The 14,349-nt window shown below is 42.1% G+C and overlaps 1 protein-coding gene across 2 annotated transcripts in view; it reads right to left on the reverse strand.

Moving 5' to 3' along the window:
- LVRN (laeverin) overlaps positions 1 to 6,709 on the reverse strand; it is a 56,635-nt gene extending 49,926 nt beyond the window's left edge. For both annotated transcript variants that reach the window (XM_072957987.1, XM_072957985.1), the window contains exon 1: positions 5,975 to 6,709. In XM_072957987.1, the coding sequence (XP_072814088.1) occupies positions 5,975 to 6,672 (698 nt within the window). In that variant the 5' untranslated portion in view covers positions 6,673 to 6,709. The remainder of the gene's footprint in view (positions 1 to 5,974) is intronic.
- Positions 6,710 to 14,349: the final 7,640 nt, after the last annotated feature.

Here is a 14,349-nt window from a genome sequence, read left to right on the forward strand (position 1 = left end):
TTCAACGTCCAAATTCCCTTTCGGGGCTCTTTTATTTCCTTAGGACATGAGAACTAAGAAGCTTTCTCTTACACCCAGATGCCAGATTGAAAAAGGGGAGAGAAGGAGGGACCTCTTGAAAGGAGAAGACTTCCTGGATTTGCCATACTGGTGTGACTGTGTTCTCTTGACTGGTATGACTTGTGAACCACTCCTTACAACAGTCTAGGCTCAGTAGTTCCCACTGATAGCACGGCCCTTCCCTGCGCTCACACGGCCAATCCTCTGAGCTTGGCCACAACCCCCTCTGGAACCATACCTTGGGCAACCACTCTGCAGCGTTCACTGCAACACAGTTACTTTGATCCCTGGCATGGTGGCCCCTCTCTAGCTCCCAAGTCAGTATCCTCAGCCCACGTGAAAACTTCTAGGTTCCTGGAGGCCTCAAATAGATCATAAGGACTGCTCGCACTATCCCAGGCCCACTGGCCTAAGCCATTTCTACTCTATGAATTAGAAGTCACACTGGCTGCAGACCTTGCTGACTACAGAGAGAAGAACAGGGTCTTGCTCTGAGATCTTCCTCAGGCACTAATCTGGTAATTTTGCTGTGTGCTTCATTCTCCATTATGTTCTATCCAGTAAAAGGTAATGCCAGTGCTCTGCCCATATCATCTCAAATCTCTTTATAATTTTTCCTTTCTCACCCAACATTCAGCACCTGTGTCTTCTTGCAGAACTGCATTGCCTATACTCCTAGAGCAGACTGACTGGGGATTAACTGGCCCAAGGACCAGCCCATGATCAGTGACTTACAGATGTGGGGGTACCAATGTTCCTACTCCCTTGTTCCTGATGGGGACGATTTTGAGGTGTGGCTCACACTCGCTCCTGAACTTACCTCTACAGGACTCTGACTGATCTCACACACCAGCTTGTCCTCCTTCTCTTCCCAGTAACATTTTCCCATTCTCTGGTTGTCTTTCATTTTTCCTGGGAACACTTCCTAAGGAATTACTTTCACAGAAAAATTTGTCTCAGGGTCACACCCTGTCAGAAGGAGGAGGGTGATAAGTAAAGACACTTGTCCTCTCCACCTGCCTGTCTCTCCCTCTTCCCAGCCCTCCTCCCCACACTGGAAGGGCTTTCTACTACTCTTCCTTATTACACAGCAACTGCTCTTATCAAAAAGTGAGGGGACACTAAGGGTTATTCAAAAATCACTCAATATAATACACTGCATTAACAGAATAAAGAAGACAAATCACATGATCACATCAATCAATGCATAAAAAAGTGTTTAACAAAATCAAATACTCATTCATGATTTTTTTAAAAAGGCCACTCAGAAATAATATGAATAGAGGGGAACTTCCTCAACCTGATAAAGAACATATATGAAAAATCTACACATAAATCATACTTAATGGTGAAAGGTAAAAACTTTCTCCTTAATAGTAGGGAAAACAAATGTCCACTCTTACCATCCTAATTCAACACAGTGCTAGAAGCTTTAATCAGCAAGGTAAGGCAAAAAAGAAAATAAATGGCATATGGATTGAAATGGTAGAAATAAAACTGACTCTATATGCAGATGACATGATGACTACTAGAAATTTCTAAGGAATCTATAAAAAAACCTCCTAGATGTAGCAAGTGAGATCACCAAGCCCTAGGATACAAGATAAACACACAAAACTCAGTATTTCTATGTAGTAGGAACAGACACATGAAAACTAAAATTAAAAATACAATGCCATTTACAATTGCTCAAATAGTGGGGAGGGTATAGCTCAAGTGGTAGAGCATGTACGAGGCATGCACGAGGTCCTGGGTTCAATCCCCAGCACCTCCATTAAAAAAAAAATACTAAATGAATAAATAGACTTAATGACCTCACCCTGAAAAAAATAAAATAAAATAAAACAATTGTTCAAATAAAATTAAATACTTGGGTATAAATCTAACGAAACAGCTATAGGATTTATATACTGAAATGATACAGCACTGATGGAAGAAATCAAAGATCTAAATAAATGAACAGATATTCTGTGTTCATGGATTGAAAGATTCAACATAGTAAAGAAAGGCAGAAAAATGGAAAACAAAAATAGAAATAAATACAAGGGCAAAAAAATAGAAAACTGTAATAGATATGGTATACATGAATCCAATTATATCCATACCAATATCAGAAATAAAAGAGGGGCTATCACTACAGACCCCATGGACAGTAGAAGGATAATACGGAATACTATGAACTAATTTGTTCCCACAAATGTGATAATCTAGATGAAATGGACCAATTCCTTGAGAGATACAATCTGCCAAAACTCACATAAGAAGAAATAAATAATCTGAAAAAGCCTGTAGCTACTAAAGACATTGAATCAATAATGAATAGCCTTTCAAAAGAAATCACCAGGCTCAGATGGGTTCACTGGTGAATTCTACCAAACATTTAAGGAAGAAATTATACCAGTTCTCTTTCAGAGGACAGAAGTGGAGAGAATACTTCCTAACTCATAATTACCAATGACCAAGTGGGATTTTTCCCAGGTATACAAGACTGAACATTAAAAAATCAATCAATGTAATCCATCAAGTCAACTGTTTAGATAAGAAAAATCACATTTTTAAGTGTACAGTTGAGTAGCATTAAGCACAATCACATTGTTGTACAACTTAAATTGCCAGAACTCTTTTCACCTTGCAAAACTAAAACTCTATACTCATTAAACAATAACTCCCCACTTTCCTAACCTATGAATTTGACTACTCTAGGTCCCTTATGTAACATCCTCAAGGTTCATCTACATAGTAGCATATATCAGAACTTCCTTTTTAAAGCTGAATAATATTTTACTATATGTATTTACCACATTTTGTTCATCCATTCATCCACCAATAGATACTTGGGTTGCTTCCACCTTGTGGCTATTGTGAATAATGTTACTACAAACATCAGTGCACTGATCGGGAATTTTTGAGTGTGTGCCCCAGGAAGCTGCATGTTTAATATGCTCCTTTGGTGATGCTGGTGCACATTAAAGTGTGAACCACCAGTCTAATGCAGGATTTCCCAAAGTATAGGTGGAGAAATATTTGGAATAGCCTTCAGACACACTATTACATGCATCAGACTCACCCATGGCAAAGTCAGTCCTTTTTTAATTTTACGAATCATTCTGTTTAGGTCAAGAAAGAGTATTAGTTTGGTGTTATTTATGTCAAATATCTAATTCTAATTTCCCTTTTTAACAAAGAAAAATCAGCCTTCAGATGGAAAGCCTTCTGATCCTTCAGCAGATAATAATAATAGGTAGAACTTGTTAACATTTTGTTCCCATTGTATTAGTCTGTGTCATTACTTTCTATTAATTTCAAGTGGTTTTCCATGTACAGTAATGGTGTAGAGTTGCTTTTCAACAAATCTACCTAATACTTTTATTTAAATCAAGTAACTTCTTTTAGCAAATAATATGACCAGGGTTATGTGAACAGGGCAAAATCTGAAAACAGTCATATGCCAGCGAATGAAGTTTGGGAAATACTGCTTAGAGGGACATTAATGTTTGGATCTTGCTCTCAACTTTCTACACATGTCCAAGGCATCCAGGAGATGGCTCTCATATGGCAGAAATGTGAAGTCACCTGTCAAGTGAAGAAAGGCTGAGAACAGGTGGAAAGCATCCCCAGCACACTCTGAAGCTAGATAATTGTAACCTAAACCTCAGAAGTGTGCAATAGTGATGCTGTTTGTGTTTTCTGGATTGATTTTCTTTCTCTTTTTCCTTTTGTGTTGAATAAAATTATTTAAAAACATGAAACTGAATTGTAATAAGGGGCCATCAAAGAACAGAGGTAAACGTTTCAACTGCTATAGCTAGAATTAGAGACACCCCAAGAAAAATGTGAAACAGTAGACAGTTTCTTCCCATCTGGGAACCTTCTTAGAATCGTATCTACCAGGAACACGGCAGGTTACATGTGCAGATAACAGGGCTGCTCCTAACCATTATACCCTGAGCTAATGAGGGTAGCTACCACTGCACAGGTTATGTGCCAGTCACTCTGCTCTTGTCCGCATTTAATTCTCACAAGGCTCTAAAGGTTGTCTGTTCCATGAATGAGGCAACAAACTCAGAGAGGTAAAGAGACTGGCTCAAGTCACATGGCTCAAACTCAAGCCTGCTGGGTCTCCAAAATCTGCCTCACCACAAGTTACCATTTTGCTCAGGTTCTTTGTGACCCTGGCTTCAAGTTCAACTGCAGGTTTCTCTTCCACCTGATTTCAGCAGCAGAGACCTAGAAGAACAACTTCCAGGCAACAGCTCCTCTCAGATGCCACAGCTCTGGAGCTCCACCTAGTTCTATGAACACCTGTAAGACTTTATTAAGATGTCTATTTCTTTGAATTTTAATGCTCTCAAAATAAGGTTTCTAGTTACCACTAGAGTGGTCAGCACAACAGAAAAATGGAAAGGGGCTTCTCTTTCCTGTGTTTGCTAGGGCAGTCTGTCTGGGCCATAGCCCCCTTAAGAAGGGAAGAATGAAGAGATGAAGATTTACTAACTGACAGCAGAAAACACTGTCAGCTAGGCGTGCAAAAAGCATCCTTTTTTTCCCCTCTGAAAAAATCTGGCACCTTGAACAACACGTACATTTTTTTTCAAAAGGTTTCCAGAGCCCATACGTCCAGTAACACTGTGATCCTCATGTGAAACTTTTCAAAATGCTTTCTCAAGCACTGATGCATTTTCGAAAGATAAATCAAGCATTTTGTCCTTAAAGACGAAAGTTACAGATTACACATCCACTTAGGCAGCTTATTAAACTTATTTTAAATCCCCGAAGTTTTGAAAATGGTGCAGGAGAAGATTTAGGGGGTAATTTAGTGGGTTTCTTTCCCTCAGAGAACATCTGAGAACATTTTCTCTAATAATAAAGGGCAAAGTACATGCAGTTGTGTAAACCGCAAACGCTCCACTAGTGCGTGAGTGAAGCAGGAGCTCACAGTTGGAAAAAAGACCATTTCCCTGGCGCTTGCCGGAGGTCAGTAATGTAGACGCAGAGCCTGAAAAGAGGCAATTCTTGAGCTGGAAACATTCCGTGGGGGAGACACTATCGCAAACGACTGCAGAGAACACACGTACACTACGTGAGCTTGCAAATTCGGAGGGGAGTTCTCTTGCCATCGAGTTTACCATTTTTCCCCCGGGGGGGAATCCCCGAACTCTTGCACATTACTGTTCAGAGTGGGGAGGGGTGGGGTTGCCACTGCTCACCAGCAAAAAAAAGACAAAATTAAAAGGGGATTCCGAAAGTTGTGTAGAGCCTCAGTAAAAAGGAACAAATGATGAAACAAACAGCCCCGACGTGGGTCTATTTGTCGCAGGAGCAGCAGTTACGGGGAGCCCAGGAAAAAGAGGCAGAGCAGGAAAAGCGAAGAAGGGCGAGGAAGAGCGGAGCGGCAAGTGTGCTCTAGACCCGCCCTTCTCCAACTTTAACGCCGGTGAATCACCGGAGCTTCTGATCCCTTTGGTCAAGGGTGGGCGTCTAAGAGTCTGCATTTCTACCAAGTTCTCAGATTTTACAGCTACTACTGGCCCGCGGACCAAACTTTGAATAGCAAGGGACTGGCTCACTGCCCTGAGGAAATTCTGGGTTAGAGGACAAAGGGGTTTTCTGAAAAGGACGATAAACTTCTGGGGTAGCAGCGACCTTAAAAGAGGCCACGATAGAAACAAACTGGATGGATAGGTTTGAGAACTGGCCAGAGGAAGGACCACCATCTCGAATCCTAATCCGAGCAGTTTCTGGAGGGGAGGGGAGGAAAGAGGCTCTCGCCCTCTGGCTTTATCAGAAAATGTCGCGAGGGATGGGCTGGAGTTCTTTGGGCAGGGCAGGAGACACGCACCCAGGCAGCTGGACCAGCAGCTTGCGCTGGAGACACCGGGCGAAGGCCAAGCAGGCCGGGCCGGCCTGCCCTTACCTGCGCTCACCCTGGTCCGTATAGACGTTAAGGAATAGTCCTTCCCTGGTGTCCTGGAACACGGGGCCGGTGAAGCTGAGCTGCAACTCATAGCGGCTCCCGGGCTGCAGGGCCTCGCCGAGCTCCAACACCATGTACTGCATGTCCAACGCGAACCACACCTCGTCCACGGGCACGCGGCCCACAGTGGGGTCTCTGGCGTCCGAGGACAGGGGACCTCGCACCTCGGCGCTCTCACAGTCCAGGAAGAGGCTGTGCAGGAGCAAACGTGAGGTGGCCGCCGTGCAGCGCACGGTGATGTTCACGCGGCCGGTGAAATGCAACGCGGGCGCCGAGAGCTCGTCTGGCCGCAGCTGGAGCCACAGCTCCAGCTCGTAGTGGAGCGGCACGAGCCAGGGTGGCAGGCGCAGCTGGTCCCAGGGCCCCGGGGGTCGCCAGTTGCGCGGGGTGGTCGCCACCTCCGGCTTCCGAGTGGGGCTGGGCTTCGGAGTCGTCGGCAGCTCCTCCTGCTTGGCCCGCGGGGAGGACGCAGCGTCCGGGATGCCGCGGTCGTAAAGCTCCGACGGCGGGACGCGCGCGCAGTGGCCGTACAGGGCGGCGAGCACGGCCAGCACCAGTATGAGCGCGGCAACCAGCCCCGCCAGCAGCAGGGCTACCACGCGGCTCACGTAGAAGCCGGAGTTGGAAGGGGGTCCCATGCCCGCGGCCCTTGGCGAGAGCCGGACGGCGGCGGCGGCGGCGGCGGCGGCGGCGGGTCAAACCCCCGGCCCGGATGCTCAGTGATGGGACCCCCGGCCCGGATGCTCAGTGATGGGACCCCCGCCCCTTCTCTCTTGTACCGTCCCTTCCTCCTCTTCGAAGAGCCTGGGAGACGGGAGAGAGTGGTTGGGACTGCGCTTTCCCTTCCAGCTAATCAGATCCAGGTCCCTGCCTACCCACCCCCGCCCCCGCCGGGGCCCGGGGAAGAGGCGGACCCTTTCGCAACCAAGCGCGCGCTTCTTTGGGTCTGAAGGGAAAGACTTGGCAGAAGAGGCTTCCACAGTCGGCGCGGGGAAGAGAGGGTCGAATCAAACTAATTTGGGCACCTCGGCGGGGATATCTGGATTCACGGGATTTGCTGGATGTGCCCTGGTGCGGTTTCCGGTGTTGTGGGAAAAGAGACAAGTACAAAGCACCCTCAGCTCCTTGACTGTAGCGACAAGCTGCTGGCCGCACACCTGCTGGCCACCATCCAGAGATTCGTGCGCTAGGGAGTAGGGTGGAGGGTTACGGACCCGGCCTTCGGCGGACGTGCTCTGCAGTGACCCTGCAAGGGACAGCCGCTCCCTCTGAACTAACTTCCGAGCCAAATTTTGGCCCTAAATTCGCCTCCTGAGTAAGCTCGGGACTCAGGCGGCCCAGGCAGCGAGTGCAAGGCTAGACACAGGGTCGGGAGCGTACCGGAGCCTTTTCCAAGCTTGGAAGTGGGGCTGGAATCTGGGACAACAGAAGCCAGAGAGCGTGAAGTGTGCGTCTCCGGGTGAAGGAGAGGGAAGGGCTGCTTTACCTCGGGAAGGGACAGGGCGGGAAGCCGTCTTTTAGCTCCGCAAGTACGGGGAACCGGGTTTCCCGTCCTGGAGCTGGGTCTGGCTCTCCACATCCCTGTCCGAAGAAAGAGGACGTCCTGCTCTCAAAACCCGCCGGTTTCAAGCAGAGAATAAGACAGTTCGGCGGCCAGCATTTCCACTCGGAAACCGCCGGCTGGAATTCATCTCCCAGGCGGTGCCCTAGTCGGTGAGGTCTTTGGCATCCTGGGCATCTGTTTGCTATTTATCGGGTACTCCTGGGAGAGTTCCCCGTCCTGTGAGCCGAGTTCTGAATCTGCACGCACGCAATCGGGTGAAGACGGAATGGGGCTGGAGGTGCTACGGAAGAGGGAAGATGGGTACTTAAGGATCCTACTGTGGGCTGATTTATTTGAACTTATCCTGTCTTTAGTCTCCAGTTCTTTTTTCTTTTTTTTCAAAATGGAGAGAATTTTTCCGTCTCAGCCATAAAACGGTATTCGTTTTTCCGCTTGGACCTTTATCTCCCTTCCAGTGAGGAAACCCTTCCAATCTGAGGTCAAATACAGGGTAAACCCAGGTGATTCTCCTGAGAAATGTGATCGTCCCCACTCTAGAACTGAAATTAAACACATTAACAAAAAGACCTCCGAAACAAGACATAGAGGAGAAAGCAGATTTGGCACTAAGTTCATGCAGTTGGTTATACTGTAATCTGTGGACCAGTTTCTTGATTACAGGTTTGATTTGCTTTCCTCAGAAACTGAACAATCATATTTAAAAGTAATTATGACCACATGCATCACTCCTAGAAGATTCTGGGTAAAGCTGAGGGAGGAGAAGCTCCATCTGTTTCCCTCTGCATGACTGACCACCTGTCAGGCTGTCAGAATTGTGATCTGCTAAGCTAGCAGGGGCCTCTAGGTGTAGGTCATTGTCAGATGGGGGTTGCCACAGACACAGAGCTACTTAATTACTGGCCTTACCACTCCCTGGATAACTTCTTGAAGGATTTTGATGGATTCCAGACTTCCAGAGAAAGGTTAAAAAACAAAGAAAAGAAAAGAAAAAGTCAGTAACAGAACTACTTCAGATTCGTATTTGAGGTGTCCCTCCCCTCAATTTTAAATTAAAACACTACTGAAAGTGTATACACGAACGGAATTATTTAATACCCTTTCCCTAATATTATTAAAGAAATAGAGATTGGTTCCTACACGGCTTCAAAGTAATAAAATCACATCAAATGATTGAGCAACTTAAATATATTATTAAAGGGAAAATATTTTTGATAAATCATTAATGTCACTCAAAAGAAGTTGCAAAAATACTGGCTGAATCACGCTTATGTTAATAATTTTAAAAAGTACTGGAAAATACTATTATATGAAATAGTTGAAGTCTCAATGAACTAGTAGTTCTGGGATTACTATAAGTTGCCCGGAAAACATTCACTGGAAAATTAAAAAGAAACAAATTGTAATGAGTTGCTCAGAAAATCTACTTAGTCTTTAGATCAGGTAAATCAGTGATTCACAACTAGGGGCACTTTTGGTGCCCTCCGCCCCTGGACATTTGGCAATGGTTAGAGGCATTTTTGGTTGTCACAACGTTGCAGGGGTGATGCTCCTGGTATCTAATTAGTATAGGCCAAGGATACTGCTAAACATCCCACAATGCACAGGACAGCCCCCTACAACCACCCAAAATGTCATCACTGCTGATCTTCAGAAACCCTAAGCTAAAGCAATAATCCAAGCTTTCATATGTTACCCAAGAGAAACTTCTTTGTATCTTGTGGCACTATTTACTTTTGTTATTTATGTTTATTATTTGGCATGTCTATTATTTTTCCATCTTTATTTCTTGGTACTTATCATAAACCTCTATAATACCTTATTATCCCCATTGGGCCACATGACCTAAATTTTCTTTTCCTTTTTTCTTCATTTACTTTGAAAATTTAATTGTTTGAATGAGTAATATATTCACAAGTTTCAAAAATCAAAATAATATGAAAATTTATATCTTATTTCCATCACTTCTATAGTTAATAGTTTTTAACAGTTTTTTTGTGTATTCCTTCAGTGCTTCCTTACACAAACCAAGCAAATACAATTGTATGCCCTTGTATTTCTCCTCTTTCCTACTTAAAAAAAATAGTATACTAAATATGCAATTCTGTTCCACTAAGCTGTACAACTTCAGACATGTGGTTTGATGCTTTTAACCTGTCTTTCTTTGTATGTGTCATACTGTTTGTGAATATTAGATAATGCATTATAGAAAACAAGTAGTGCACACTAAAACTTAATAAAAGTTTGCTTTCTGTAAAAATAAATAAATAAATATGCGATTCTGCACTTTGCATTTTCATTTAACAATATATCCTGGATGTCTTTCAGATCAGTTCACAGATATCTTTCACATTCTTTCTATAGTTTCATAGTATTATATTGTATGTACAGACCATTGCAAAGATTTTCCCCAGTTTGGTTACTTGAGAGGATTCACCAGCCTCCATGGAGTATCTTCACTTAAGCTTTTATTAAAGAAAAAGAACATGGTGCAGCAACAGAGAGAGTTTAGGCAAGCACTGGAGTCAGAGAGACATCCCATGTGCTAGCTCTTCATGGGCCCTTATTTGCATAAGTGGGCCATGCTATGTCACCAGCTTGAACCACCAAGGTCTGTGAAAGGAATCTTGTTTACAGAAAGCTCAAAGAAGAAACTCTTAGAGAAGCCCTTTAAATAACCAAGCCAGGTTAGTCAGACCCATAAATCTGGTTGTAAACCATCAGTAAAGAAACTAACCCTAGAGGACTCCAGGGAAAATTTCAGACCTTAAAAAGCATATCATAAATTGATCGAGTCAAAACCCAGATATCCAGAAGTAAGGTAGACCCAAGATCACTGAAAATCTTCTCCTCTATGTAAGCAATATGAACACTGGGAACATTGTCAGAATTAACTATTTCAGAACTCTGCAAAGTAACCAAAAGCCTGCAGCAATTGAGACAGTGTTTGTTCAAGAAAAACAACCAAATCTCAGAAAAAAAAAAAAAAAAAAAAAAAAACAGTGATCTTTATGGCATTTTAACTTGCTTTATTCTCATTTTCCTCTCCTCAGCTCTGCAGTAGCCTTAAAAGTCAACAGTCTGCTATCATGGTGAAAACCAGCAGTCTGGCAGCCACTGGATGAAACATAAAAGCGTTAAAAGTCCTTCAAAACCTCATTCGCAGAGAATTTTCATTATTTGAACTATCTGGTGATTCCCTGGACGACCCTACTCTCGTAGCTGTCTTTATTGACCTGATTCAGAGTTCACCCAATGCAAACAGCCTTCTCCCAGGGGCATAGATTGAAAATAATCATAGGTGATTGTTTAACATTGCAACTGCCTCAGTTGGGCAAACAATTGAGGTAAACATTAAGTTCAACAGAAACCTTAAAAGGAAAAGATCAGAAGTCAGATATCCATAGAAGGCTTTGAAAAGCTCCAATATATTCCTGAAAATCAAGAAGGTCACATGCATGTATAAAGCTATGCACATGACTAAGGCTGTACACATGCTCAGAAAAGAACTGAGAAGGCCCTAAGCTGTCACATTAGCTGATCTTGAGACATCGCTCAAGGAAGATGTGAAAGCTATGGCAGAGTCTTGTTACAAATCTAACATGCTCAACAAATTTTAAATTGGGTAAACTCAGAGAAAGCCACACTGAGACTTATTATAACCAAACTGTCAATAGCCAAGGCAAAGAATCTTGCAAGCAACAAGATAGAAGTGATTTGTCACATACAAGGGATTCCCAACAGGACTATGAGCTGACTTCTCATTAGAAATGTTAGGGACTAGAAAGCAGTAGGTTGGCATAGTCGAAATGCTGAAAGAAAAAAACTGTCAGTCTATAATTCTGTATCAAGCAAAACTGCCCTTTGAAGTTGAGGGAGAAATAAGACATTCCCCAATAAACAAAAGCTGAGAGAGTTTGTTATCATTATATCTTCCCAGTAAGAAATGCTAACAGGAGTCCAAATTAGGATGAAAGGACTAGGCAGTTACTAGGCAGTAAATGTTTCATATAAAAGTCAATTAAACACAAAAGAAGGCAGTAATGGGGGAAAGTAAAAAAACTATACGGCATTAAGAAATTATAGCAAAATGACAAAAGAAAATCCATTCTTATAGGTAATTACTTTAAATGTAAATTAAACTCTCCAACCAAAAGACAGAGATTAGCAGAATGGATTTTTTAAAAACATGATTTATCTATATGCTGTCTACAAGAGATTTGCTTTAGATCTAAAGACTCATGTTGAAAGTAAAAGGAGGGAAAAAGATACTCCATGGAAATAGTAACTAAAAGAGAGCTGAGGGGGCTATACTAATATGAGAAAAAACAGACTCTAAATCAAAAAAGTTTACAAGAGACAAAGATGGATATTTACTACAGCAAGAAGATATAATAATTATAAACTTTCACACATCTATAGCATATCCAAAATTGACAGAATTGAAGGGGGGAACCAGGCAGTTCTACAGTAATAGTTAAAGACTTCAATATACCACTGTCAGTATGGATAGATCAATCAGACATATGATAAGTAAGGAAACAGAAGACTTAGCATAGTAAACCAAATTAGGCCTACCAAGCATATATATACAACACTCCACCCAAACAACGGCAGAATACATATTCTTTTCAAGAACACCTGAGATTTCTCCATGGATAGTCCAGTAATGGATGTTAGGTCAGAAAACAATTTTCTTGTTTTTTTTAATTGAGCAGACATTTCTCCATGGAAGCTATGCAAAGACTAATAAGCACATAAAAAGATACTTAACATCATTAGTCATTAGGAAAATGCAAATCAAAATCAAAATGAGATACTACTTCATATCTACAAGAATAGCTGTAATAAAAAACAAAAACAAAAGTAAAAAACAAAAAGTATGGACAAGGATATGGAGAAATTGGAACCTTCATGCATTGCTGGAGGGAATGTAAAATGTCCATCAACAGATGAATATATAAACAAAATGTGGTATATACATATAACAGAATATTATTCAATCATAAAAAGGATTGAAATTTTGATGTATGCTACAACAAGAGTGGACCTAGAACACATTATGCTGGGTGAAATAAGTCAGACACAGAAGGATAAACATTGTATGATGGTATAAAGTTATATGAGGCACACGGAAGAGGCAAATACAGAGACAGAAAATAGATTAGAGGTCACTAGTTGCTGCGGTGGGAGGGAAAATACTAAATAAATATTTATTCTTAAAAAAGGAAAAGATGAAGCAGCAAGTGCTGATGTAAAAGCTGCAGCAGGTTATCCAGAAGAGCTAGCTAAGATAATGAATGGTGGCTACACTAAACAGATTTTCAATGTAGACGAAATAGCCTTCTGTTGGAAGAAGATGCCATCAAGGACTTTCAGAGCTAGAGAGAAGGAATCAATGCTTGACTCTCTGTATCTCCAAGGTACGACTCTAGAAGAAATAAGAAAAAAGAAATAAAACACTACTATCACCCCCCACCAAATCTTTTCCCAATGATAAAGTCCTCTCTCCCTGCCAAAAAACAAACAAACAAACAAACAAACAAAACCCCACCAGCCCCAATGCCCAGTTCTCTGACACTGAATATCTACTCAGGAGACTCTAGTGCCCAAAGGCTTTGCTGCTTCCTGTCTCTGTCCCCACTTAACACACTTTCATCTGCGGCAATAATACTACCTCAGATGCAACATGTCACTCCCTGGATACCTTCCCAACTCACTGTTAAATCCAATGTCATAAAGACTTCCTCCAATGTTTTCTTTAATGAGTTTTATATTTGTAGCTCTTATATTTAGGTCTTTGATGCATTTTGAGTTGTTTGTTTGTTTGTAAATGCATAAGGTAAGGTTCCAATTTCATTCTTTTTGCACGTAGATATCCAGGCAGGGGAAGAGCAAGCGGCTCCCAGTATACTTCTAGGCAGGCGGATTTGCCCTGTCTCTGACTGCAGGAATGTGTAGTAACTAGAAACTCTGCATAGTAACTAGACTCCTCCAAATTCTATCAATAGTAGTTACTTCTAATTTTTGGTGGTGCTATTTTTATCCTCTTCTAAGCTGACTAGGTATTTTAGTGACAAGCTGGGGGAGGGTGCCTCGGGAGCTCTCCTGAGATGCTGTTTTACAGAAGACTTTTCTCCATCACATACTTTTATACAAGACATATGCAAATAGCTCTCTTCCCTTCTATACATTAAAGGCATTTCTCATAGAAAGCATGGCTTGAGTATTAATGAACCACTGAGTCCAGAACCTCACAGCAAATATGTTCAATACATGTTTGTGGAATGAATAATGGGATTCAAGTCGTTAGTTTCCAAGGATTTTATTTACCCTACTCTGTCATATTGCACATAATATTTTAGTCACTTTCACTAAGTTAATGTTTTTAAAATGAAGGTCAACTGTGTGTAAACCAACCCTCTTTCATAAATTGGAAAATACACTTCCTGACCTTGGCAATTTATATGTAATAATTGAGAACAACTGTGAAGAAGAGGAGGATAAATCATGAGCATTTCCTTCTCTGTACTATCTTGCATATAATCCAGTGTGCAACCAGCATGGGAACCATAAATATGGAAAATAGTGATTTAAAAAAGAAGATGAAGAAAAACACATGAATGAGAAAACTATATAACTATATAACTAGGAGAAAACTCCTAGATATAATACCCAAAAGAAGGTATATTAAAATGTGTGTTCGTTTCTTTTTTCAGCCATCCATTTAATCACATAAAATTAACACAAAACC

Source organism: Vicugna pacos, chromosome 3, assembly GCF_048564905.1.
Source record: "Vicugna pacos chromosome 3, VicPac4, whole genome shotgun sequence".
NCBI classification, from domain to species: Eukaryota; Metazoa; Chordata; class Mammalia; order Artiodactyla; family Camelidae; genus Vicugna; species Vicugna pacos.